The sequence below is a fragment of the Amblyomma americanum genome, chromosome 1 (assembly GCF_052857255.1).
Source record: "Amblyomma americanum isolate KBUSLIRL-KWMA chromosome 1, ASM5285725v1, whole genome shotgun sequence".
Lineage (NCBI taxonomy): Eukaryota > Metazoa > Arthropoda > Arachnida > Ixodida > Ixodidae > Amblyomma > Amblyomma americanum.
The window spans coordinates 478060821-478088705 of record NC_135497.1 but is presented as its reverse complement, the minus strand read 5'-3'; the positions used below and the strand labels follow the sequence as shown (position 1 = coordinate 478088705).

Here is a 27885-nt window from a genome sequence, read left to right as displayed (position 1 = left end):
ACACATCATTAACACCCTCCTCCTCATTAACTCCCATCTGTGCCCTGAAAAATCTGCTCTCTGCATGTCTCCTTTACCATTTTTCACCTCTCACTGGGTGTCCTCCGTTTACCCATTGTAATAGTAATTAAAAACCATTTGCAACAGCTTCAGAGGTGTCCACCACCTGTCAGCACAGCAAGCATGTTCCACTGTGCTGCGAGCATGTAGCCGTAACAACCTATACAATTGGCCCCAGATGAAAATAGAATTCACGTCCAAGGCTACAGAATGTAAGAGCCATGCTGAATTAAGGAATCAAGAAATCCAAAGTCATTCAATCCAGTGCCCTACCTTTGCATTATCCAGCAATAGAAAATTTGTTACACTGGTCATCAGAATATCAGGCACACCACCCATGGAAGGTTTAGTGACATAACAGCGCATTCACAGCTACTTTAGGAACCTCCCAGTCAACCACGGATGTCAGTGGTATGTCCGATTAAGATCCGAATCTCCAGTGCCTCGTGAGGATATCCATGGAGCATCCCCATGGACATCCATATCTGGATATACGCATTGGAGATCCGGAGTATGTTCGAGGGACATTCATTATCGGATGGCTGGCAGATATCCACGTACGGACGTCTGACGGGTATTCGTGAATATTCCTTTAGGAATTTGAGCTTACATCACATACATATTTTGTTTTCCCTCAGACAACAAATATGAAAGGTATTTTACTTTGCAAATGACCAAATTCAGCGATCAGATTTCTATACCAGCAATTAGTTTAATATTGTGTTCACATGAAAGAACATCGATTTAATTGCATGACTTTCTGGCACCAGTGCTCATAGTAAACGCCCTTTTGTTCAGCATTCCACCGAGGTAAACGAGGCATGCAGCGATGCATGCAGCCTTCCATCAAAGCTAAAACTCCTTCCAGGGGCCGCGGCAGAGCGATAGTGGCAATAGGCCTAAAAGTCGATCCAATCCGTCAGTCAGCAGTTCCGGCGCAGTCTTTGCTGTCTTTGCGTCGTTTTTCAGTGCGATGCTCTTCTCTCAATTGTTTTTTTTGCTACAGTGTGCAGTTTGTTTGTTATGTGGTTGCGGCTGTACTGGAAACGTGATGTGTCACCTATACACTCGACAAGACCTCCTCCTGCACCTGAATCTCTTGTGAAACCAAAGTGATCCCTTGCCGATACGCCGACGCTTTGTTGCTTCGGATGAAAGAAATGGCCTGGTGTTATCACTTGCGAGGTAAGTAAATGTGCTTGAAAATTACTTTGAGGACGTTTCTGTGGGATGCGTGAAGCACTGCAACAATATTACACTCTGTTGCACTTGTTTGCAATGGAGAAGAAAGTTACAATTACGATGCGGTAGCTGCCACAAACATGTTCTCCCGCGTACGCGAGCCTACCACGAAGTTCCGGAAACCAGAGCGTCACGCTGTCACTTGCTCTTCAACTGCAATAAGACAAGCACGGAAAGAATAATGTTTCTTACTGCCTTTGCGGTGTGGATTTGGCCAGTGTGTGGAGTGCATTGGTGCCTAAATAACGCCATGTCATGAAAAGCACAGTTAAGTTGAAAATGATGTAAAAGTTGTCTACCTGTACCGCTAATCGATTGACTTGTTTCAATGTTAGGTGTGTCGAGTGAATGTTTCCAAACATCTACTGCACAGTACTTTGCTACTGCACAGTACTTCACACTGTGCAGTAGCATCGTTTAGGAGAGCTGAAGTGTGCTGTAAAATCTGCGAACACCAGTCACACATTCTTCACTTATCTTCCTATCGCTGCGCACTGAGTGCAGTCAGATCATGCAATGCGTTGGTACAGCTTTGTCAAACATTTCATGCCCACAGGGTTCAATGCTGTGCAAGGTAGCAGTACCATATATGGCACCCCTAGAGCTACATGTCGCTGGATTGTGAGCAGACCTTTCTCCCTTACTCAGGCAGAGCTGTGGATCATCAAATATGCTAGATGGTGCTTTATCAGTGAACCTTGTGGGCAGGGTGTCAACAAAGATCATGTTTTGCTGCATCATGGCATCTAACGTTATGTTGACAAAGTGCAGTACGAATTGCTCTCTATTTTATTTCTTTGGCCGTGCAGTGTGGATGTGACTGACTTATGATCTATACAGTACCTGCACAGCAGCAGCCTGCAGGTAAGTTTGAACTCCATTGCAAGCATCCTCCCCTCATGTAATCGACACTTTTTTCTTTGCTCTATGGAGTGTACTTGTACAGTGATGGATAAAAATTTTCAGGATGAGAGTTCTTGGGAAAAAACATTTTTGTACTGTAATTTTAGCCAAAGCAGTTTAATCAAAAGCCTAGAATCATTAGGGGAAATGAATGCTGTTTTATTAATATGTAGGGAAACATAAGTGTGGTATTGTCTTTTCTAATGCAACTGGTTGGAAAAAAATTGCCTGCTTGTGCTTTCCCACCCTTTTTCAGACCTTTGCAACCAGAAGGTAACATACCTCTGCAAGCTGCAGTTGGCACTATGGCACTAGCCCGATTTTGTTTTGTGTGCTATATGCATTGTAAATGCTTGTGTACCTCTTATCACGTCACTGAGTTGCATTGGTATGTTGCAGCAAGGCTGGGTTAAAATGATGAAATTCTCCTGGTATTGTCTTTCATTAACATTTTTACTTACAGTATCTCACACTTAAAAAATTGGCTCAACTGTTCAGTAACAGTATTGTATTTGTGTCTTTTTCTTTTTTCAGAGCATCCTTTTTTGGAATACAGAGTTCAACCATGAAAGTTCTGTCTGCACACAGTAACCCTTCCCATAGCATGAAACTTCTGCTGGCATGACCAGCTTGAATAATTATTGAAGATTGAAAGCTGCTTTAATGTCATTAATGAAATTGTCTTCAAACTGATACATTTTCCTTTGTGGCGGTTTCTTTAGAGGCATGCATATCTGACATATGATGGACATACGGTGATTGCAGCCCTTGGTGATTACAGCTAGTAATATATCTGGCAGTTCCCATGGACTTGTATAAAAAGCACACAGAATGCCCAAAATCGAAGTCCACGAGAACTGCCAGATATATTACTGGCTGCAATCACCAAGGCCTGCTTCATGAAAGCGCAGAAGGCATGACATGCGAATTGCCTCATTAGATCCACAGGGGATGTCCTCGGATATCTGGATCAGATGTCCGTGGTAGATTGTTCCAGTTACACATGTACCTCCGTCAGACGTCCGTGGAAGATCCGTTGTATATCGGTAGATCTCCCACGGATATCCGTATATCCAAAAAGTGACGTACGTCGTAGGTCTGCTGGATGTAAAGTGGTTGACTGGGCTGTGCTGATAGCTAGTTAGTACAGCCAAAGTTATATTGCCTCCCTCTTTTAGAGGATGTCTTGAAACGTTTTATGGTGGTGGCTACCAAAACAAAAAAAAATTGTAAACTGAGGGGGCTAACATCCCAAAGGCAGACTTGGGCTTATAAGAGACGCTATAATGGAGAGCTCTGGATTAATTTTGACTACGCGTAGTTTTTCAGCATAGAGCTTCTTCTGTGGTCACATTAGATCCTGTGTCCTTGGGCTCCGTATGGCAAGTCCACTTAAATTCACATGCCTCTGGATGCAGAGACATGTGAAATTTCGGAAGCAAGCATATACTGCTGCACTTGTGCAACAACATGCTGTGGCGCCAAGCTTCAGGCACTGCAGACACCAATGCATCTGTTGCGGAATAGTGTTCCGGTTACTGACTCAGTTTGCATAGGCAAGAAAAAGTAAGAAGACAAAACCCTAAAAACCTACCTCTGATTGGTCCCAGGGCAGCATCTTTTGCTAGGGCAGTTAGATCACTGCCCGAGTACCCAGAGGTAATCCTGCACAAAATAGAAATACTCTTCATAGTTGCCCACAATGACAAACACATCAGGAGGGAATGAGGGCAGAGTAGAAAACAGAGCCATTAGAGAGGAGGGTATTGGAGGGTCACAGAAAAGAAAATCAATGGAATTTAGAGGTGAGGCTGCAGTAAGCAGACAGTTCACCCTTGAACGTGTAGGAACACTAAATTTTTGGTTGCTTGTTCTTTACTTGGAATGATAAGCACAATGTGAAAAAAATGAGCCCCCACATGGTATTATGTGCAGTAAGTATCCCAATTCTTTTAAAATGTAGTTTCAACATCACTTTCAGCAGCCGAATGGTCAATAAGAAGCATGAGAGGACTTTAAATTACATGAGTAGATCAGTGCTTGCTTTGCCACCCCACTTGAGATCAACGACAAAAAAATTACAAGCAGCTATTATACCCGTTTTTGTATGCCACCCCTCTGCTGCTAAAACCAAAACATGAGAAAAAAATGAAATTTGAAATCATTTAGCCAATCACAGCTGATTTATTAAAAGAGAGCACTATCCTGCGGCCTCCACTCATCGCCAGCTTCTATCGGCCGTCGAGCACGGATGCACCCATGGGCACATTCCAAAACAAAAATGTATTAGTCACTGGACTACTCATCCACACTTGCGCCATCGTCCTCACTAGCGCTGCCATCGTGATCGCTGCTGTGGTCCGACAGCTCGTCGTTCTAACATTGTCGTGCAGCGAAATCCCGCACTTTGCAGCCAAATCACATCGCGTGGACAGCTGAAAATTTTGCCTCGCTGCAGCTGCGACACCTGTATCACCTGTTGCGAATCTTGAAATTGCGGCCCAGGGTGCAGCTGTTTGTTTCTTCGGCGTAAAGAATGACAGCCATCTTGAATGTAGCCGTGAACGAGCTCCGGTTGCTTACCGGACCCGGAGCACAAATGACGACTGACAAAGCAATACATTAAAATCTTCTGAAACGCGGCTGGCTGTAGACAAATGCGTCAGAGCCAAAGAGAAACATTAACTGCCCAAGCCCATTTCTTCTTGATTTCGAAAAGGACCCAACCACACTTCTTTCCTGACCCACTCTGCTCTCTTCCTGTCTGTTTATTGTTACACCTATTACTTTCCCTCTCCACAACTCGCTGCATTGTCCTTTTTAGTTAGCCCTTTGGTTAACCCCTTTTCGTTAGCCTCCATTATTCTGGCCCTACTTGCGCGGCAAGATACAGCTGTTATATACTTTTCTCTTGAGGGATATTGGTACTCATCACCTGTGAGTGCCTGCCAAATGCACTCCACCCCATTCTTATTCCCCATGTTATTCCCCTCTCACGTCCTGGTGCTGCAATCAACACTTGGCCACAATAAATGTGACCACTTCTTCCTTGCCAACCATAAACCCTAGCTACAACCCAATCCAATATGAAGTGATACAACGAACCACTAAGAAGCCAAATCCAAATTTAAAGGCAATCAGGCATGGCAGGGTACCTTGCCAGGTACTTCAGCTTGTCCAGAGACAGTGGGCTGTTCTGCTTCTTCAGCAGTTTCTCCAGGAGAACCAGCCGGGTGTTTTCATCAGGCAACGTCACATACACCCGTTTCGTGAAGCGTCTGCAATGCACAAATGCAATGCACAGTGAGCCACACTACTAAGCAACTCTGCAGTCACAATGGCGCTTGGTTACAACACAGCTCCTAAAGAGATACCGCATCCTCAAGGCAAAAAGTACTTAAAAGTGCAGATTGTACTGAAACAATATTTTGCACCGGTACATGGCAGAAAGCAGAAAACACGGGACGACACGACAGGTGACGACGGCCTGATATAAGACTGACGGGTTTAGCTCAAGCATAGTGCTGTGGCACTGCCTGCTTCACTGCCTTCTGGTCAAACATCTTCAGTCTGCAGTGAAGCTCTGCCCCCATTCTTGACTTTCACGCAGTTCCTTTTAATCTAAACAAAATGCAAAATGGGGCGAAATTGTAAATGCAAGAACTTTGATGCCTCTGGTGGGTTGATTGCAATAAAACATTCAATTGCTAATTCCGTTCACTACTGCGATTAGCTAGGGGAGCAACACAACCCCCTGCAGGCCATGGGTTGGTGCCATCTGCAGCTTATTTTTTTAAGCTGTATCCTACTGTAAGAACAAAAATCATTCTGTCAAAAAGTGTAACTCAGGAAATAGTATTGCAGCAAATACTCTTCAGAGTATGCCCTCCAACCAATGGTCAGTCATAGTCAATCACCTTGAACATGAGTGGAGAACAACTATGATAACAGAATAACTCAATTGGTCGGAGAGGGGGTTTTTGCTGCTTGTTTTTTGCACTGAATCCAACAAACACCAGTGAATATATTGTACATTCCTTTGATAGCATTAAAATTACAGGGAAATTTTTTTCACAGATATGCTTCGGAAGGAATCATCCAGAACAGCACTCAAGTTGGAGTTTTTATCTGTTAAAGCTACCAGTCATGAACCTGCCGCATGTGCTCTTCGTAAGATTTCGAGTGCTGCCAGACACAAAACAGTGTTAAGGCAGTAAGCATTAATAGAAATTGGCATTAACTTCGGATTTTTCTGCCCCTTTTTACCCAGCGCTTGATGGGTGAGACAATCTATAACAAGGCAATTAAACTGGCTGACATAAAAATGCTGAATGATAAATGGCTGAATGGCTGAATGATAAAAATGCTGTTTTCACTGATAAAGGTTCTGTAGACAGAAAGACTTGAGTGAAATGCATATAGTGATGCCACTAGCTCCTTTCACAAGTATAGTAGAAACTCACCAAATGTTTCCAGGTCATACACTCAAAGATACAGAGCAATAAAAATGCGCAGAAGAGTTGCACAGTTTTCCTTCTGGTTAATATGTCACCGGGTAATAACGATTTTTCTGGTATCTTAAATGTTTCAGCAATTCTGATGCCAGACATGTTTGGTGGCCACCCGGAAGTTCGCGGGCATATTTGTGGGCCAAGCATGGGAGAGGGGCACGCCGACATAAGCAGAGAGCCAGCCAGGCCACCAGAGTGGCTTTTCCGCAATTTACTAGTGTAATGGGGCAAAGCATCCAAAGCAGTGACAGCAACAACGAAGGGGTTCCGGTTACTTTCACCCTTGCTTTTCACAGCATGGATAAGTTGCTAAGTTTATTTCGCACTAAAATACAATAGATGTCTGCAAGCGCCATACAAGTTCCTCAGATCTTGTGCCAGTAAGTGCTGACCCACCTCTATGGGAAGTTAAACTGAATAAATGGCTTAGTACTTAATTCTTTACCCCTGTCACACGGGACATTGAATGTCATTCGCAAGAAATTACATTCGCACTGAATGTCATTGCGATCTGGCGTTCCCGTTCTAAATTTGTACACAAAATGGCATTTGGAATTGATGGCGATGTCCACCGGCGAACTGCTATGACAACAAAGCGTTACAAATCAGATTTTTCATATATATGTATATTTATTGTTAGTAGCACATTGCTAAACATTAAAAGACTAAAAAATTTTTGCAACACCTGAAATGTCCAAAGCAAGACAGGCTCCAAGCCACTCATGATCTCTCCTGCCCGCGATGCCTCCCGCAGTCTGCAGTATAGAGGGCTGTGATATCGGTGAATTTTTGACAGTTGCTAATGGGAAACAGTTCAAACAAACGAACCGGTACCTGTTTCCAAGGTTTTTGATCTTGGATTTTATCTCCTTTAGTCTTGCTGATAACTTGCGCACAGAGGAACTCCCGAATGGCAATATGCACTCGCATGTTGCGCTTGCAGCGCAAATCACTGAGGTGGTCTCCCGAATGGCAATATGCACTCGCATGTTGCGCTTGCAGCGCAAATCACTGAGGTGGTCTTCCACACTTTCGGAAGTGCGCACGTTGCATCATCAGTTGAATGTGCCTTCTGTTTTTCATTCTGGGCTTGCGAAGCTGCACGGTTGTTCTCCATGATGAACCTTAATGGTGGATGGAATTTGCGACCATGCCATCTCAAGGAAGGATAGAGGGCGGTTTGTAAACAAACACGGCAGACCGACAGCAGCCATCGGCGACTGGGAAGAGTATAGTTGTGCAAATCGCTTCAAATACAGATTTAAATCGAAGAATAATTCAGAAGTTCAATGATCCAAAAGTTCATGTTTACAGACAATTGCCCCAGCGAAAGTATGAGACACCAGGAAAAGAAGAACACAGGTGAACATGGTTACCTTGTTACAGTTAATGTTTACTTTGATTATATTTTGTTTTAACTTGTACATTTTGTAAAATTTCACCAAGGCGTTGTCGTCTAGATTACACAGGTCGTGCGTGCATGAGTTCGGGAAACTCATTCAATGGGTGAATGTAGTTAGCTGTGAATCTCATCGACTGTGCCTGTGTAGCAGCAAAAAAAAAAACGCCATTCACACGCAATGTCATTCGCTGCGAAAGGCATTAAACATGCGGTGTGATAGGGGTATTAGTCAGATTTTTTACAATCTTGTTGGTTTTGGATCATACATTGTCGAGGCACGTGACATAAGCAGAAAACCAGCAGCAGTCAGCCGCCAGAGTGGCTTTTCCGCAATTCACCAGTGCAAGGGGGCAAAGCATCGAAAAGAGTGACAGTGACAACGAAGGGGTTCCGGTTACTTTCACCCTTGGCGTGGACAGCATGGATAAGTTGCCAAGTTTATTTTACGCTGAAAACAAAACAAATTACAATACAAGTCTGCAAGCACCATACAAGTTCCTCAGATCTTGTGCCACTGAGTGCTAACCCACATGTCTATAAGTGAAACAATAAATAGCTTTGTACTTAATTCTTAGTCACATTTTTCACGATCTTGTTGGTTTTGGATCACAAATTGTCGTGGATAGTATAGTTTCCTCGAGCAATACTTAGCAAATCTATTAATGATTTTTTATTGCAAACTGCCATGACGTCAATACAGTGCAGCTAACATGGAGGGCTGAGGACTAAGCAGCTCGCATTAAGTTCAGCCATTTTCAACTCACCTCAACGCTGCATCGTCGAGCTCCTGAGGCCTGTTCGTTGCTCCCATCACGAGCACCCGCTCTTCACTGCCCGTGTGAAGCTGCATTGAGAAAGCCCAGCTCATCAAACCACGTCACTGACAGTTCTCATTGTGACAAAATGTGCAGCTCCATCCGAATGCTGTAAAACAACGCACAAAGACAATCTAATGGGGAATGCCAAGCTTTTAAAAGGTTCATGCATAAAATATTACTCCCATGTCTTGATGTGAGCCAAAGTACACGTCTTTCTTTTGCTACAGACCACTTTATGACGACACTGATATTCCGAGATGCTATAAAAGTTCATGGTAATGAGGGTCAACCTGATGTTCGCAACTTTTTTTCTCGCAGTGCAGGAGAACTGTGCTTGAAATTGTTAAAACACATATAAGTTTAATTACTAGTGGTTTTTCATATGAAACAAAAGCATGGCGGCTACCCATGGTGGCAGCCACCCACTGTGATGGCTGCCCGCCCACCCAAGCCCTTCTGTAATTTTCGCCCTCCACAAACACTGCCGCATATGTGAAGCCCAGGAAAAGCATTCAATAGTGGTTTGGATTGGTTTCATGGAGTTTAGCATCCCAAAGTGACTTGGGCTACGAGGGATGTCGTAGTGGAGGGTTCCAGATATTTCCAGCCACCTGGGGTTCTTTACTATTCACTGACATCAAGCAGCACAACGGGCCTCCAGCATTCCGCCTCCGTCTAAATTCAGCCGCTGCAGCCAGTATCAAACCGGCGTCTTTCGGGTCTGCACCCGAGCACCATAACCACTGAACCACGGCGGCGGCTTCATGGCCGAATGAAGGAAGCGAACGTCATGGAAGTCCCATGCTCTGGGTACCACTGAGCCTTCAGGAACCAAGGCAGTTGCTAACACCATTACTATGCAAAGGTTGCACACCATACATAAAACTACCATGCCATCCTCCATGCAAAGGTTTCACGGCTTAAGGAGGCAATAGTGCCAATGCATGTCCCACTAGAAGCCTGCAAAACCCACGTCGACAAGTTTCTGCATGCACATTTCTAATGACTCAGTGCTTTAAAGAGACATGTGAAGCTCAATGGCTGAGACTCACCCCATCAAACTCCACCAAGAACTCAGTCTTGAGCCTCCGCGGTGCCTCGTGCTCGTTATCTTTCCTCTCGCTCAGCAAGGAGTCAACCTCATCTGCGCAAGGAACATGCACAACACAAAGTCTGCAATCTATTTGAAGGACTGAGAGTAAAATGCATTTAGTCAACACAAACATGGTGCATTTTAGGCTGATTACAGAACGTGTACAAGAGATAGGCCCTTAGTTGGTAAGCAACTGACGGCCCTTCTATATTCGTTTACCTAAGCCAGTCACTACTGTAGTCTTAACGCTGCCAATCCCTTCTGATATCTCAGTACTAATGTGCAGCACAGAATTAGTAATGTGCAAGTCAGAGTAATCCATTGTGAAGCTAGAGGAGTCGCTGACAGCAAGCGATATAAGACTTGAAGGATCACGAATTTAATGGGTGCTTAGCTGCATTACATGTTTACAATGCATCAGCATTAAGAGCATTTCTCCACTATGCAGCGATTTGTGTTGTTGCAAAGTTTTTCATCGGACTTTGCACATTCGCGAAAATGCTATTTGATTTTCATTTTTCGCTGATGAGTCATTAGTCATTATCTGTTTTACGAAGTCATTTCATTCAACACTTTTTTTTAAGGGGGTTTTCCTCCCATAGCAGCCATCTCCGGCCTCTCCATCCTCTCTCCCCTACAGTTTGAGAGCGCATTTCTCTCTCACAATTTTGCCAACTATGCCAACTATGGCAGGTGGCTATTCCATGTACACTGCCTCACATTAACACCAGCAGCTGCTCACAATGGGGCCTCTAATGGCAATGCTAAGACCCACATCAGGCAACCAAAATTTTTGGCTACAGAGAACTGCAGACAATGGGAGCAACAACAAAGTATTAGGATAGCAGGCCACTGGAATGGCACAGAGGTGTACTGGATTTACTCAAATCTAAGTCACCCACAATTCTAAGCCAACATCTGAAAGTTGAAGGCCAAATAAAAAAAATAACTTTCCCCCCCAAAAAAACCAGAACAGCAGGGCCACCAGCACGCAAATGGAATTTATTTCCATGAACCTACTCCCACTCACTTGTACAAATCATTGCTGTCCTCCTTAACGCTGTACTCTTTGTACAGTGCACAATCTACTGTGCCAGCAAATGCAGTGGGAATGCTGCACCTTCGGAACGAGCGTGTAACCAAGCTTTCCAGGACATAATCCTGGGCCGCAGAGATCCAGCTAGCTACAACTCCTAGTGATGCACGCTGGATGCAGCCTCTTGGAGTTAGCTAGCGCATTTCACTGGTCCCGTCGAATGTCTTAGCCTCTTGCCAGCTCTCTCTCACTTAGTCCTGTAGTACTTTTGTCACTGAAAATGCCGATGACCTCCACGATTTTACAAACTCTACTAGCACCAATTCGACTGCGGAATGGCGGCGTTTCTTCGCACCTGTGAAGACCCTACCCGTTGCGGGGCAAGCTCAACCCCTCCAAAGATGAACATTCTTTATGGGCTCGCCGAAGTTTTGACCGGCTTGCACAATTGAAGGCTGCTCTGGAATGAGCACTACCTTTTGCTTGAAGGTGGCGCTATATTGACACCATCTGCTTAGTGCCATGATGTCGGCGAAACACCACGTGTGAAAAAACTTGCACAGCCATGGAACGTGCCCACGCCCCCACACAAGAGAAAGCGAAGTCAAAAGGCAGCCCGTGCTCATGTGCACTTCTATAGGCATCAGCTGCGAATAGTAACCGCTACAGTGCCATTTTCTGCTGGCATTTCGTGGGGGTGCCAGCCACCTATGTGCTACCTTTTTTTTTCTGTTTTACGTGTTGTCCCTGCATTTTATGAACACAACAAAATCTTTTAATCTGAGCTGACCTCCAGGAGTATAGGACCTATAGGACGTATGGGAGTCAACCTATTACAGAAACTATCGGTGTAGATTTTAATATGGTAGTGCCGACACACATTCCATGCATGGCCATGCACAGCCACTGCATGGCGCACACCGTCCAGTGTGACAGGCACGACAAGGGAGAGAATCAAGGAGACAAGGAAGAGGGTCTGAGGACGGAAAGGGGAACAGCGCAGATTACGATCACAATACGATTTTGCCGAGCACAGCCCATACAGCTGTCACTGCAGAAACATAGCAGGGGAAAACGTACATGCAACAAATGCCAAACAGAGCCCACTCACCAATAAAGATGATGCTTGGCTGCAGCTCGCGTGCCACAGCAAACAGAGCTCGCACCAGCTTTTCACCTTCGCCAACCTTCGTTCCGAGGAACAAGAACGGAGGGAAAAAAATAGATGGCATGAGACAAAAACTGTACAATCATGAGCAACACAAAAAATGGCATAAATTGCAGAAGCTAAAAGCATAAATTGATTATTCCAACCAAATGGCTATAGTGTAAATGTCACTGGCGGCTCTGAACAAAGCAAACCGAGGGGCTTGTTAAGCAATGGAATAAAGAAAGGTTAACTGTAGGCCATGGTTCATTTTCCCCTTGCGATAAATATTCCAAGGGCCAAGTTACCTTTACAAAATTAGAGAATTACCTTTTTCAATCCTCTTGTAGTAATGAAGTTATATCATTAAGATACAAAAGCTCTAAAGGCCCATTTTCGTTTACCATGATTTTGGTTTTATGGTTTAAAGAGGTTTAATGTCCCCGTACCTGCTGCTGTTTGGCACTTCATCCTTCAAGAATCGTGGCAAGTGCGTCGTGTGGTTAAGATGACAACACAGTGGCAAACCCTACTGCTTTCAGACAAAGCCGAGACCACCCACCAAGTCGAACACAGCGAAAAGAAATCTGATGCCACAGCACACTCCAAGATTGCCTGGACCACACATTCAGTGAAAATCTTAATAAGTCAGCCATTAGTGAGAACACGTGAGAACATGCGTTCGAACACCAGTGCTACATTTTAGCATTCAAACCCTCCAGGTTCGATATATCCAGGATGGACCGCTCATATGAAGTTATGGTTTTCACATTGAACACTTCGTGGGAAATTTTGTACATGTCTGAAAAATAACCACTGGAGATTAGCACCTCAATTCTGACTGACTGGCATTCAGAGGCCTGCACAGACTACTCTAGTAGAAAAAAATATTTGTGCAACAGAAATGAGCAGCACCTAAAAGTGTTGGACGTGACAGCAGCTTCCATGCCAGAAACAATTCTGCCCCCCATCCCCCTAGCAGGCACTCACGTATTTTGATGTAAGCGATGCAGCACTGATGTTGAGGAATGTTGAGTTGGACTCGTGGGTGACTGCCTTGGCCAGCATGGTCTTGCCATTGCCAGGAGGACCAAACAGGAGCAAGCCCTTGGGCGGTGCTCGCAGGCCAGTGAACAGCTGAGAGGGAAAAACGATTTGACGTAACTGTGAAATGTGGCAAGGGAATAAGTTTGGAGGACACCAAAGTCTGGTTGAATGCTTCTTTTAATGGGTAGAACTTAGAAGCACAAGACAGTATACATGGCTCACCATGTTGATTTTGCCTAAGCCCAGTAAGCAAGTCGTACCTCAGTTTTTTCTCACACGTTTTGGTTTCAACAGTTGAACGGTGGCTACAATGTCAGACACAAGAAGAGACAATGTTGAGGTCAAATGAGGCACATCAAATCAGTGCTGTGATAACTGCTTCCATTATTTTAATTCAGCTGTTACGTCAGCCTACCCTAAAAGCCAAGAGGACAACACCCCTCCTTCGATACATGCAGTCTCAACTTGCCCGTAACATCATAGCCATTTGGGTTAGACTGTTGAAGCCAAAACATGAGAGAAGAAAGAATTATAAATTATTAACCAGGCCTAGGCAAAGTCCATGTGGTGATGCATATTTCTGGTGTCTTGCACATCATTTCAAAGAAAAGTCAAAAGCAAGTGCCCAATCTTTGAGCTGGTTACCTTGCACCCATGACTTGGCAATGACAATGAACTAGGCAACAACACTAGAAAGAAGGGTATCTCGCCATGATTAGCATGCAACAAACATTACCAGCCAGAAGACAGATACTGTGGAACCCCGGTTATACGTCCCCCGGTTTTGCGACGACCCGGGCTTTACGATGGATTAACGCAGTCCCGGCGAAGTCCCCATAGAAGCAATGCATTAAAAACCTTAGTTACCCAATGTAATTTTACACCGGACCCACGTCATATGACTCTCGCGAAGCGCGGGACGGAACGGCGGGCGAAAGAAAAAAGCCGCGGATCTCTTTCATCACGCCGTCTCTCCGCATGCGGAGCGCTTGACCTCGCTCAATCGGTTTGCTCCAGCGGGCGCAGCTTCCTTTCCTGCCTCGTCTCATAGTTCGTTTCTCTCTCCCCCACCAGCTGCCCTCCGCGACACCCGCTGTGCTGAAATAGCGCGTTTTCTTCTCCACAATCACTTTCTCCCTTTCGCTCCCTCTTTTCTCGGCGGCGTCGCCTCTCGTCGCGTTAGGGAAGCGTTGCTTTCCAGTTTCCTAGCAGCAGATCGCCGACAAGGTAGCGTGGATAGGCCTAGGTTCATCGCACGTGATCTTCGTCGTAATCCTAGCGGCCAGTGTTCAGCAAGGTTTTGAGTTGTGTGGAGCAACGCGACGCACGATGTCCCGAATGCTGGCAGTTCTGTCGCTCGGTGATAAGCTCCATATTATCGAGGAAGCAGAAAAGCGGCATGGAGCGCGAAAGCCAGCATTGCCCGGGACCTTAACATACCCGAATCTTCGCTTGAGACGATCCTGGCAAACAAAGCGGTGATATTGCAAAATGCCAACAAGTCCGGGCTCAAGTGGATAGCGGCAAAAGAAGGACAGCATGAGAAGCTAAAAAAATTTCTCGTCAGGTGGCTGCATCAGGCATGGAGCTCTGCGATCAATGCGGACGGTGCCATCCAAAAAGAAAAGGCGAACCTTGTGGCATTGCGTCTGGGCATCAACAACTTTCAGGCATTGAACGGGTGGCTGGATCGCTTTAAAAAACGAAACAGGATTGTGTACAGCCGCTCCTGCAGAAAAAGCACTTCCGTGGACGTTTCGACGGTGAACAAGTGGATGGAGTCGCTGCCAGAGATGATTGCTGCATACAAGCCATGCGACGTTTTCAATGCCGATGAAAGCGGTATTTTTTACCATATGCAGCCCGAGCAAAAACCCTTGCGTTTAAAGGTGACAGCTGTCATGGTGGCAAGCGCAGTAAAGAGCGGGCGACAGCACTATTATGTGCTAACGAGGAAGGTTCCGAGAGGTTGCACGTGCTCGTTGTCGGAAAATTTGCAAAGCCATGGTGCTTTAAGAACTTGAAGACCCTGCCATGCAGCTATAACTTTAACAAAAAGGCATGGGTGACGTCTTCGCTCTTCAGCAATTTTTACAGCAGTTGGATTGCAAAATGGTTTCCAAGGCAAGGAAAATATTGCTTTTCGTGGACAATGCACCATGCCACCCACCCGATACGTCCAGTCTGAGGAACGTAAAGGTTGTTTTTTTTTCGCCCAACTGCACAAGACGGCTGCAGCCGCTGGATGCCGCCATCATTAAGTGTGTGAAGCAAGGGTACCGGAAGCGGTTAGTGCAGCGTCGGCTGGCGGCTATGGAGCGCAGCAAGTCAGAATAAAAGATCACTGTGCTCGACGCCATGCATTTTATAGCCAGTTCATGGAACGCAGTGTCGCAAAGCGCAACCGCCAACTTATTCAAGCACTGTGGCTTTAAGCGAGAGACTGCCTCCTTTGCTGGGGACGCAACGACCTCGATGCCGCTTGAGACCGATGCAGGCTTCACCGAAGACGATTCAGAGGGTTTAAACCTCGCCACGACCTTCGCCGAGTACCTGGAAGCCGACGACAACGTTGCGATCTGCGGCTAGGTGTCGCTGGATGATGCAATCACGGAGGCTTTGCCTAGTGCTGACACCACTGCGACATCGGACGAGGACGACGACGACGCCACAAATGCCTTGCCTGTGCCTACCACATTCGCCGAGGTGCAACGGCACATAGACGGTATCCGGAACTTCATCTGTTCACGCGACGCCACAGAGGACCTCCTTTTAGACGTTGCCCAACTAGAGCGAAAGATTTTGCAAGTTCACGGATTAAATAAGGTCCGAAAGAAACTGACAGACTCTTTTTAATGTTCGCGCCGGCTGGCGGGAATTGCGGCAGTGGGCAGCGGAGTGCCGGAAAGGTCCGTTTGAATAAAGCATGATTGGTACCTGTACTGCAGCATTAATTCTTATCGCATTTACTCTTTTAGTAATTTCGGTTTCCAAGCCCTGCAGAGTATGTTAGTAGTTTACATTGAAGTTTCTCGTAAACTCGTCGCGCGAAAAAAGTAGTATTTTTATAGGCATAATTTATGTTCAGATTTTACGACGCTCGCCCGAGAAAGTCATATAATCTGGATTCCACTGTAGTTCAATTTCCATCATGGTGACAATTGCTGATGGGCATGAGGTCACTCGAAGGTCCGTGAAACCAGGTTATCTTTCCGACAGAACATGACTTTTTTGTGAAAAACCGGGTTTGCAAAAACAAGTACATATATGCATGAATTGAAATTTCGTATTACCGAGAAACAAGCAAAATCAAGTTTTTTTTCCAACCATGAAGCCCACATACAGCAATTCATTTGTGTGCAAGCCCCGGATGTCTGCCGGTGCGTAGCTCTACCAGGTCAGCCAGCAAACAATTTTGAAGAGAAAATAACAGCACAAGTGTTTCCAACGCATAGTCTGATGCCACAACATGCCACAGAATGCCGAAGGCATGCATCGTTTCCACTGTTGCCAGTGGCTGATCATCGCTGCAGTTGCAGCTGTCTTCATCATTGCTGCTTGCGAATTCAGGCTGAGATGTTGCCATATTCTCTACAATGTCGGCAGCAGTTAGCAGACCACAGCTTGCGAGATCCTCATCAGTAGTCACAAAGTTGTCAGCAGAGCAGTCCACGCAAAGTCTGTCCCAGTTTTCAATGGGAATCAAATCTGAGGCAGCCAAATTGGATTTGAACATACCACACTAGCTGAAGCAGTTGGCTATAGTCGTAAGGGACACACTCTGCCAGGGCATTGTGATGAAGCGCACAGAGCCCAAAAGATTGATCTGGAGGTTCAGTCCTTTCAATCGATTTTCGATAAGAGGAGGCACACCGACACTTTTCAAGCTATACGTAACATTCTTAATAATGCCAGAATCAAGAGGCTGCAAATGACTTAACATTTTCCGGCAAAAACTTTTACACTTTGCAGCATAACCTCTTGTGGGCACATTAAACATTGATCTAAAATCAAAACAGTCGGGACAATCAGGACATATTCCTATCCGGATTCGGCACCAACTCCGAAAACAGCGGTGACGTCATCCAAGCCTTTTTGTTTGTCTTATAGATACAAGGCAACCGACCAGATAACTTGAAGCATCGGGGCTTGTGAATTTTCCAATGACTGTCAGTGGCATCTTTTCTGAGCAGTCAGCACTGCAGCAGAAAAATACAGTTGCTGCTTGCTTTTTTGCCTGCCGTGGCAGGCTTTGAATTTAATACAATGGCTCTTTTTCGACTGCAGGTTATAAAATAGCTCAGGCTCATCCACGTAGACAATTCTGCGACCCAGGTGGCCCACGATGAGCGTCGGCAGTGTCATTGACATCCAATCCTCCGTAATGGAAGCCTCAACCGTCTTCCCTTTGTTGTAGGCAAGGCCATGCCTGTGTACTCAACCACTGGAGGCCCGACAATCTTCCACGCTGAAAGTGTTTTTGCACAAAACTGCCATCAATGCTGTCAATGTTTAAGCCGTGTCAGAAGGACTTCCACCACCTCGACATGATGGGCATGTCGTCGCGTCTTGCGTTAACGCCAAAGTGCTGCACACTGTACATGATCTGGTCGCTCTGACCAATAGTTGACAAGAACAGAGAGCACTATAGGCCTAGCTTCATGGGGGACGTTTGCATTTTTCTTTGGCTCCTCATCCACTTTCTTTAAGAACTCTAGTTTTTCCTTAGAAGAGCACCTTCCGCATATGCGACCTTTTTTTTGTTGGAACAGATGCAAATAATTAAAATTCCACACACCTTGCTAGTGAGTGAACTAAGCGGACTGCTTCGTCCATGGCAAGCTGGCAATGTGCGGGCGAGACGATGACTGCGACAAGTGTGCGTGGAGACGCGAGAAATGCGGACAGACCAAGCGATGTCACCGCCATAGGACTGGTCGGTTGGCTGGTTCACGGGGTGAGAAGCCCCATCAGTGGAAGAACATTTGTTGTGTTCAAGTGAAATGACAAGGAGACCAGCCGGGAGGGAGGGCTTGTCTCCTCCTTGTGTATTGGCCTCCTTTTTCAATGCTGCTGTTGGCTGCTTACAGTTCTCTCATTCGCATCACCCACACCGGCGTGGCAGAGCTTATGAACCATTCTTCTGTACTGTCAGCAAGAGATGAAACGTGAACAAGATAACTGAGCCACGAAGCACAAAATAAGCATGTAGGCAAGGAAAGCTCAATACTGGTGAAGGGTAATTTAATAATTCCGGAAGCACGAATACTGTTTTTCAAAAGTGTTCAACTCCGTTGTACTGGCTGTCCAGGAGCTAATATAATGGCGTTTTTCAGTTGCCTTCTCAGTTTTCTTGTTCACGTTTCGTTTGTTGCTGATAGTACATTGTACAGAATGTACTTTGGCGGAGGAATTTCACCAATTCGTATCATTGCCAAGATTCCACAGCACGCAAAATCCTACATGTGCTTAGGCAAGCTCAGCTGTGCTTCGCAAACCTACCTATGCTCAAACTCCTGGCCAGTCCCCACACATTAAAAAACATTTACTGCATGAACAGCAATTGTCTCATGCGCTTTTATTGCGATCCAAGTAACTACTACAAACACCAAGTGAACCATGCATGAGGACCGAACACTGAACAGGTCACACAATACTGTCAACCGTACACATATGGTAACCTTCCCCCAACCTCACCTCTGGCCGGTCGGTGGGCAGGATGACCGTTTCACTGAGAGCCTGCTTGGCAACCTCCTGGCCGGCAATGTCGCTGAAGAGAACTGTGGGTCCTCCGTCCACAATCTCGTCGAGGATCATGTGTGCTAGCCTCGAATCAACACCCTTGAGAGTGGACATCCTGCTGTTTGCAGTGTTGCCACCCCGGAAGGAGCCACCACGCGCACCAGGCCGCGACAATGGCGACGGCTGCGGTTGCTGCCGGCCCTATAACAGTTGGTGGCAATAGTTTATTGTAAGAAGGGAACGAAAAAGACTCATGCTGCCCGCAGGAACGCCCACTCAACCCCCCTCTGGCACCTGACCAGCATTCCACGCCCTTGGTCAATGGAAAAACTTAGATTTTAACAAAGAGGATACTGAACGAAACTTAGGCCCCGCAAGGCTTTTGCTGTGTTAATTCGCTGTTTTCATTTTTTTCTCACTTTACATATTTATGTGGTTGCCTAAATGCCTAAATGACTTGATTTGTATTGGACCGGACACTAGCCATGTAGGCTATCGGTCCAAATATATTGTACAATTTTTTTTTGAATTATGAAATAAAGCTTCCTTTGATGATGATGATGAAGGCACTCCAAATGTCCCCCGCTGCACCGCATGGACAAAACACACACATATTTTGTCCAAAATCAAGCTTCAGAAGGTCAAAAGAAGTCAGCAGAAAATGGCCACGCTCAAGAACTGCTCTGAATTCTAGTCTACAGACCAACATCGGTCTGTGACATAAACGAGATGCGCTGGCACTGCTTTTGCCAGGTGGGGTAAAAGCTGAGGTTCCATATCAAAAGAAATACATGCAAAGTTTTCAAAGCAGTTTTCCAATTTCCCAGTGCACCTGTGATGTCACTCCTTCGTAAAGAAAAGCCAAGTAAATCTTACAACACATCGTGCAAGTATGGAACGTCATTCTAAAGATGATATACCTGACAATGACACAGCAGAGTATGCCATGTGATTTCAAAGTTGACTTTTCAAAGCATCGTAATAAACTTGTTTTACATATAACCAGCCTATAAGCACCCAGCACGGCTCTGTAAGCTAGATGTTTCTATGTAACGCACAAGCCTCATGTGAGTCGACATGCTGCCACGCGTGTTATATTTGTTTGCCAATACAGCCATTCAATGTAGACAGGCAGGACAGCTCTACATAAAAAGCAGCTTTTAAGCGGCGCAACAAGTAAACAAGAGCAAACCGTGCACAGTAGCAACTGTTCCAACCCTCGCGACCAGTAGTGACAGCGGGGCAGGTCAGCACCTATAAGCACCAGAATCGCGCCAAACATGGAGTGGTGGCAGCCCAGGAGATGCACGCAGCTGGTGAAACCTTCAGGTAGTGCAAGCCACAATATGGTGCCCCTTTGATATCTGTGCAAAAACCTAACAAACGCTACTTACGCCCCTTAGCGGAGTCCTTTAAGCACAACATGAAAAGACTTAGACTTCAATGAAATTTACAGACATATTGAATTTGAAAACAAACACCTAGTAAATCCTTGCCGAATTGAAGGATATGAAAAAGCTGGTTCAAAACTTGCCTGCCAAGCTCGCTCTCCAAAAATAAGCACAAACAATGGTTCCTCACCTTGGGCTGCTGCTGAGCATTTGGCTGCTGCGCCCCCAAGCGCTGCCTGGCTGCCGTTGGCGCCGGATTTGGAGCTGCATAGTTACTTGCCGGCTGACCGCCGACCCGCGATGGCGACTTTGCTGTCGTCCGAGGACCAGATGGTGCATTGCGTGGCAGGGTTTGAGCTTGTGCTGGGACACCGTGTGTAGCCATGCTTCCTCGTGAACATGCTGGTGTCTGCTTTTTTATCGTCGCTGATGTTCGCATAAGGAAAAAAATTTAAACATCAAGAATATTAAATCATTCGAGGCCATCGAAAAACACCTGCATGTGTGCTCTGGGGAATTCACAAAAGAATTCGCTGACAATTGGACAAGTGCATGGTAACAGATGTGCTACAGCAGAACCCCTCTGTAGTAAAGAGACTATGGGGATTTTTACTATATCAATTGTTAGGATGGCATGGCTCTGAGGATGCTCTTTGGTAATTAATTCGCAGCTCATTAAAGTCAGTGTTGGTTTATAAAAGAAACACTCACGAATACCCTCTACCCTGTTCTTATTGTCCCTTTATATGTGATAATTATTTTTGGTTATCACATTTCATGTTATCATGTTTCCAATTTTCTACACATCCTGAAGTGCACAAGTACACAAAATACAATACAACTACAAATACAATGCAAATATACAAATATAATGCACAAATGCAATGCAACTACGAATATAACGATAATTTTATTTCATGTGAAAACAAAATTTTTGCGTGAACACGGCGTCATTTTCAGCAACCTCAGCATCGTTTAAAAGGCAATAAGACGCGCGACACAGTCGAGGCACGGTACCGCCCATGTACGCCGCCTCCATTGCCGCTTCCCTATGCATCGAAAGCTGCGGTGATTCGCGCTGCCGTGATGCGAATGTTCACCCCGTTTCTTCCCTTCTCTACCCTTTCACTGCATTTTTACTGTCTTCCCTTTCTCAGCGAGCCACGCCTCCTTTGCATATTCATGGGAGCTTAATTTTTTTTTTCTGCACGCGCCGCGCGCATTGCCTCCCGGCCCAAGGTCTTTTAGAATCTGGCTTCTCCCCACAGCTTTTCAGCTTGGCGGTGAAGCTATCTCAAAGAGCATCGTTTTATCGTCTTTGGTATGCATTTACCTCCTAATGTCGGCCTTGCTCGTGCCGGGTAGTCATCATTACGCGGAAGCTGCGTCGCCACAGCCAGATGCTCTACTACAGCAGTTTTTTGAAAAGAAAAAATATAACAGTGAAAAAAATGCAGGCCTCTATGGCGAAATGGAACCGCAGTTTCACTTTACTGCATGAGAGTTTCTACAATATTCGAGTTTACTATAGCAGGGTTCTACTGCATTCGAATTCTATGCAACTTTCTATGCAACTTGGGTTCGGTTGCCTGGCTGATGCGCGGCTGATAGCCGCCGTCACCACGTGCTGGCGCAAAGTTCTGAAAACCGAAACCTAAACTACGCGGTGGAACTACCCGTAGAGGCAACTGACCGTTTTTCATTAATTTACGCCTTCCAATGCACGCACATCACAGGTGAGCGGGCGACTCTACAGCACGCGATTCAGGTTTGAGCACATGCCTATGACGATCGCTTGCCCAAGTGGTCACTACTGGACGTGGCTGCCCTTAATTGGAATCCTGCTCGAATTAACCGGTGCGAGACCCGCAGCGTCCATATCACCGAGCCTCCAACGCCAGACTAACATGGGTATAAGCCAGGACCGCGCTGGCAATTCAAGTTATCCAGGTTTCCGGATTACCAGGGGTACAATTAATGAGCCCTGACTGCACTAGCCTGAGTCCTCCCAAAGTGTGCCATTTTCATAAGCTCCCAAGCCATTCATACAGATTTAAAATGCTCACCATATCTTATACACATAGTTTTCTCTCCACCGCAAACATGTCCAAAGGCAAAGCAAGGTTCTCCTCTTCACACTCAATGAACAGACGCGATGGGGAAAGCGCACGTGGTAGCTGCATAGTGCAGGTCATGAGATGCCACTAAAAGTGTGTCACAGTCGCTCCAAAATGACTAACCAAAAAACATCTGGGTTTGCTCATCATGCATGTGCCTTTGGCATCACCTCTGTCAATGTGGAAATCAGCCATGGCAAAAGAGTGCAGGACGCACACTTTGCTTTGAACTTTACTGTTTTCTTGTGGCACACATTGCGTGCAGTACTTTTCTAAGACGACCCTAACCAACCTATCCAATATATTGCGAATAATGAAAGGAGCATAGACACCTAATTTTGGTGCGTATGTTTTCTGATCTACAATGAGACGGAAGGCAATAATATGTATGGATGAGCCACCATGTGGTATTTGCCTAGGACCCCTAAATAAATTAGAATCGAGTTTTTCAGTCATGCAGTTTCGGTTTCAGTTTTCACAGCTGAACAATAGCTCTGACGTCAAAGTGAGGGTTTATGTCATGCGAGGCATGAAATAAACATCGATATAAGCACTGGTTCATCATCTACAGTGCTGAAACCAGTGCAATGAATTCACTAGAGTGCTGAAACCAGCCTTCCTCAAGAGCCGGAATGACAAAGAATGTAGAAGCAATAATTTTATTGCAGTTTTATTCATGTCTCTAGTGACCTATAACCATGTCACAGTCGTTTGGCTGTTGAAACCGAGACCAAACCAAAACAGAACAAGAAAAATTTAATTACAAATTATTTAGGGGTCGCAGGAGAACACCAAGTGGTAATCGATGTATAATGATGACTTAAGCATCATTACAAACAACAAAATGTGCACCCGGAAGTTAGGTGTCTATACTCCTTCAAGATGTCGAAGCCTGATCACGGGCACCTTAAACCTTGTGAAGTGCAAGTTTGCACTATACTACCCTCAATTATCATATCAGCGTCACAAATATATGGCACGGAGTTGGATGTTTTCCACGGTGACATAAACGACTGCCAGAGGGCACACTTTGCGTAACCAGCACAGCAGCTTGCAATGGCAGCCAGCACTTCCCAAACAAACACTTGCACGCAAAATTAATTCTTGTAGTCTAGACGGCAAAGCGTAATGATGGCACAAGACTGACCACCAGAGGGTGCTTGGGGTGTAAGCGTGGGTGACTTGCAACGCCTGTGCCTGTCATGCGACTGGCCATTGGCGGTAATGCCTCCGTTTTCCGCCATCTTCAGCCAAGAAGGGCCGTCTCTGTTCGCGGAGGCGGCGTCGTCGCCGGGTGCCGTCTTCTGCCACGCTCGACGCTTCTGGCCACCCTGGGGCCGCGCCACACCCGCATGCCAGGGCAGGTCGTCGCCTAGGTGCGCAATCTTTACCATGCTCTCTGCACATGCAACGATGGCCAAGAAACATGCAACATGCTAGTAGCATGCTTACGCTGCCAGAGCTCTCGTCAACCACATCGGCCGCAAAATTCTGCTTCAAAATCAGGCCACCTCTAAGCAGCTAGCCTCTTAACAGAACCTGAATATATGAGTGTGCCACCCCCCCCCCCCAAGGTCCCCCTCTGGAGTGACCACTTATGAGACCCATATGCAGTTCATTTAATAGCAACAGATGGTGGAAGAGTCCGCTGATATCCACATTTCGGTCTAATCAGCATGCACAGTATTGAAAAATTTGGTGTATTCCAAGCTTTGCGGGTAGTTGAAGAGCTTTGGCTGCTGCTACGACAAATGCAACAGGGCAAAGCCGTGCAAAATGGCACAACTTTTATAATCCTAGGCACAAAGTATGCACACACACCATAAACAGAATATTGAAAGCATTGCCTGCAGTATAGTGTTGCATAGTGAACAACTTAGCACAGGAGAGTGGTGTAAGAAAAAATTCTGAACCAGGCAAGCAAAGCCCTCACGCCTCTTGTGCAACCATCTGCATGAGAACTTACAATGCTGGCAAGGGTGGCAACGGTAAGAGTAGGACGCCAAAAGTTTACTATAAGATACTAAAGCTTCTACAAGGAAACAGATGTTATATGTCCAGGAAATGTTAGTTAATGGTCAGCTTCTTTGCTTTGCTAACTTAAAATAAGCAACTAGGTAAACTTGCTTGCAGCCCATTCCCAGCTGAAACCAGTTGGTTAATACTTTCACATAAGCATTACTTACTACCCAGAAAAATCTAGAAAGTTACGTATATTTGGAGCTCCCTGTTTCACGAAAACAACATGAATGGCGCAAGAAATTTAGACATTCACACGCGCCGCACATTTCCACACTTATGGAACTGAAGCCGTATTTTTTTATAATTGGTTTATGAGGTATAACATCCCAAAGGAACTGAGACTATAAGGCACACTGTAGTGGAAGGCTCCGGAATAATTTTGAGCACCTGGGGTTTTTTAACGTGCACCGAGATCGCACAGTTCACGGGCCACTACTCTTCTGCCCCCATCGAAATGCGACCGCCGCGGTTAGGATCGAACCCACATCTTTTGGGCCAGCAGCAGAGCATCATAACCACCGAGCCACCGAGGCGACCACATTGTCTGAAAAGACACATTCAGGCCAAATTAAATATTTCCTGTGCACCTGAAGCCATTTCTGCAACGAAAACTCAGCTTCAGCTTTTTTACCAAAGCATTCCACCACATAAAAGACTAAAGAAGTTACGTACAGCACCCAACCACATTTCCCAGGCGCACCGTGAAACGTTTTTGTAGGCATAAAATCGCCCTACCATTCTGTGTAGCTGGGATTACAAATATGGCCGCATTACGGACTTTGTAAGAAAGTTCTAAACGCCTCGAAAAAAGCTTGAGAAGTCGCATGCACAATCATATACATCATGCCACAAAGGGTCAACAATGGTCTCTGGCAGTCCGGCACAGTTACAAATATAGCAAAAACCTGTTAATTCCCTTGAACAAGCAATTTTTACGGTCAAAATTTTGAACTTATTCATACAAACCATTACACGTGCAAGATACTGAAATTAACAATACAGCAGAATCTCTCCCACTCCTGCCTGACATGACCAATTATGCTAAGCTTCCTGACACTGTCATCATCCTTCACAATGTTCTCTAGTGCAATGTTAATGGCCCGAAGGATGAGGTTTTACTTGAGCCAAAAAGTTCCTTTTCAATGGATCCATTACTCAAAACTTCAGCAATGCTCCTTGTAAGCTCGTGATTCTGATATTAGCACTGTCACTTCCACATATCCTGAAGTAAAATAAAAGCCAGCTGATAATCACCGTGCCATAATAAGCATTCACATGACTTATAAAGAAAATTAAAAGTGGTCTTTCTTGTGCATTTTTCATTACCTTCTTGATGCTTCACCACAGTTTCCAACCCAAGTGTGCTAGACACAAGCCGTGCTTCATTATGCTATGCCATGTAGCAACGAGCAGCAAAGTGCTGTTGGCAAAAGGCACAAAAATGCAGGAAATGCTCACACTATGCATGAAATGCTGTGTTTAGCACTGCTTGTGCACACATGTTCATCATGCTTCAAGACAGCCCAACATGCTGGTGCATGAACCCATCAAATCACCAGCAGGTGGCATAACCCTAATATGCTCTGTCTGTCTCCGTTTTTGTTTCTTTGCGCCATTCAAACTTCATTATGAACCGACTAGCCCAACAGCAAGTTGTTACTTTGGGCATAACCCCAAGTAACAGTTTCAGGAAATCACTCCCAGCACACGCCAACATGTTGAAGCAGCTGAACCATCAAAAGAAACTTATGGGAGGTCCCTTTTGGCCACTGTCCTTATGTCACACAGATAAACACGCGAAAAAATGCCTACAAGCAAACTGTTAAGAAACCTGGTCAGTACCAATTCTGTGATATTGCAAGAATCTTTGGTCTACATGGCTACATATCACCAAAGTGGCCAAAACATGCAAACCACTGGTGCGAAACCGCAAGGAGCAGAGCACGAGGAATGGAGCTAGGAAGAGGGTGACGAAAGGAGCAAGGCAGAGGACGGACGCAAAGCGAGAGAAGATGGGAGCAAGTAAGGAAGTGAGTAAGGCAATGAGGAAGAAGGAAAAGAAGGAAGCAAGGAAGGGAGCTATACTCTGTTTCATACTTAATTAGCATGGAGCAGTATGGAAGGTACTCAAATACTGCGCCCGTAAAAGCATGCCAACATGCTGCATATCATTCATACTTCTCAATGCCTCAGCGAGAGTTTTAACGAAAGCATAGAACAGTAAAAAACGACATGCTTCGCACTGCAAATCATGCTTAAGGCAGTAGGGCAGTTCAGTTCTTGAATCCCCCGATTATTATTTTTGCTGATGGTGAACTACTTATTAGGCGCAAATGGAGTCTGATCAAATAGTCTCGCCAGTGGCATATCCCTCCACTGCACGTCACTCATTTTTCAAGGTCTCAATGGGGAAGGGTTGGAGGGGGGGAGACAAAACATATTAAGAGGTAAAAGTTAGTGCAAGACATTACAAGCCACAGTGCTTGAGTCACAATACAACGAAAGATGCACATCTGTACTTCGGAGGTGTGATAAACTACTTTTCGGGCATGGAAGGACAGTGCAAAGAGGCATGCTTACTTTGGAAGTGTTGCCCGCCATGTATGAAATAGTATCATAAGGAGTAAAGGAAAGGGGCTAAGGAGGAGGTAAGAGCAAACAAGAAATGACAACCAATCTAGGAAGTCTTGCCTGTCCCTGGCCATCTGCAGGTTCATCCTCATCTTGTCTGTGAGCCTATGCGCCCGCTCCCAGGTGGGACCTGCGTCTGCCGGCACAAGGGCCAAGTTGGTGACAAGACTGGGCAAAGTGCCTGCACCTACAAGTGCAGAGTACACAACAAAGCAAAAGGGAAGAAGGAAGCATCCCATGAAACTGATATAATTCCCTACTCCACTGCCCTTGTTACACCCTCACATTTAAAAAAAAATAACCCCAGTTGCTGCCACCCGATATTAGATATCTCGCATATTTAGGCCCTTTCACATGAATTTCAAGCATGATAGAGTACTTTGAGACTTGACCCTGACTTGCCTAAATTCTATGTAGCAAACCCTGTTCTCCAATACTGTTTATGTCGAATCTTTATTGGTCACATTTCAATGCTTACGTCTCAATCGTACAACCAAATATAGACACCCAAATATACATGTCTGCACCACCTGCGGCACCGAAATGCCTAGCTGCACAATTTGCCATAAGCTCTGACAGTGTTTACTGAGCCACTCATTTAGTCACAAACCAACAGCAGAAAGAAGCTGAAATAACAGTCATGAAAAATGAAAGGCCTTTAATTCTATCTTTCCTTGTGCCAATGCAGGCTTGGGCACGTTACCCAATGGTTAACTGCGAAGC

The 27885-nt window shown here is 45.5% G+C and overlaps 1 protein-coding gene across 1 annotated transcript in view; it reads right to left on the bottom strand.

The window, feature by feature from the left end:
* Positions 1-27885, bottom strand: part of LOC144116061 (spastin-like) — a 79826-nt gene that overhangs the window by 5487 nt on the left and 46454 nt on the right. The window contains exons 5-14 of the mRNA XM_077650720.1: positions 27205-27292; positions 23657-23904; positions 20583-20818; positions 18957-19202; positions 13203-13349; positions 12177-12252; positions 9989-10080; positions 8883-8962; positions 5361-5483; positions 3800-3870 (exon numbers count right to left, since the gene is read on the bottom strand). Coding sequence (XP_077506846.1) covers positions 3800-3870; positions 5361-5483; positions 8883-8962; positions 9989-10080; positions 12177-12252; positions 13203-13349; positions 18957-19202; positions 20583-20818; positions 23657-23904; positions 27205-27292 — 1407 coding nt within the window. The remainder of the gene's footprint in view (positions 1-3799; positions 3871-5360; positions 5484-8882; positions 8963-9988; positions 10081-12176; positions 12253-13202; positions 13350-18956; positions 19203-20582; positions 20819-23656; positions 23905-27204; positions 27293-27885) is intronic.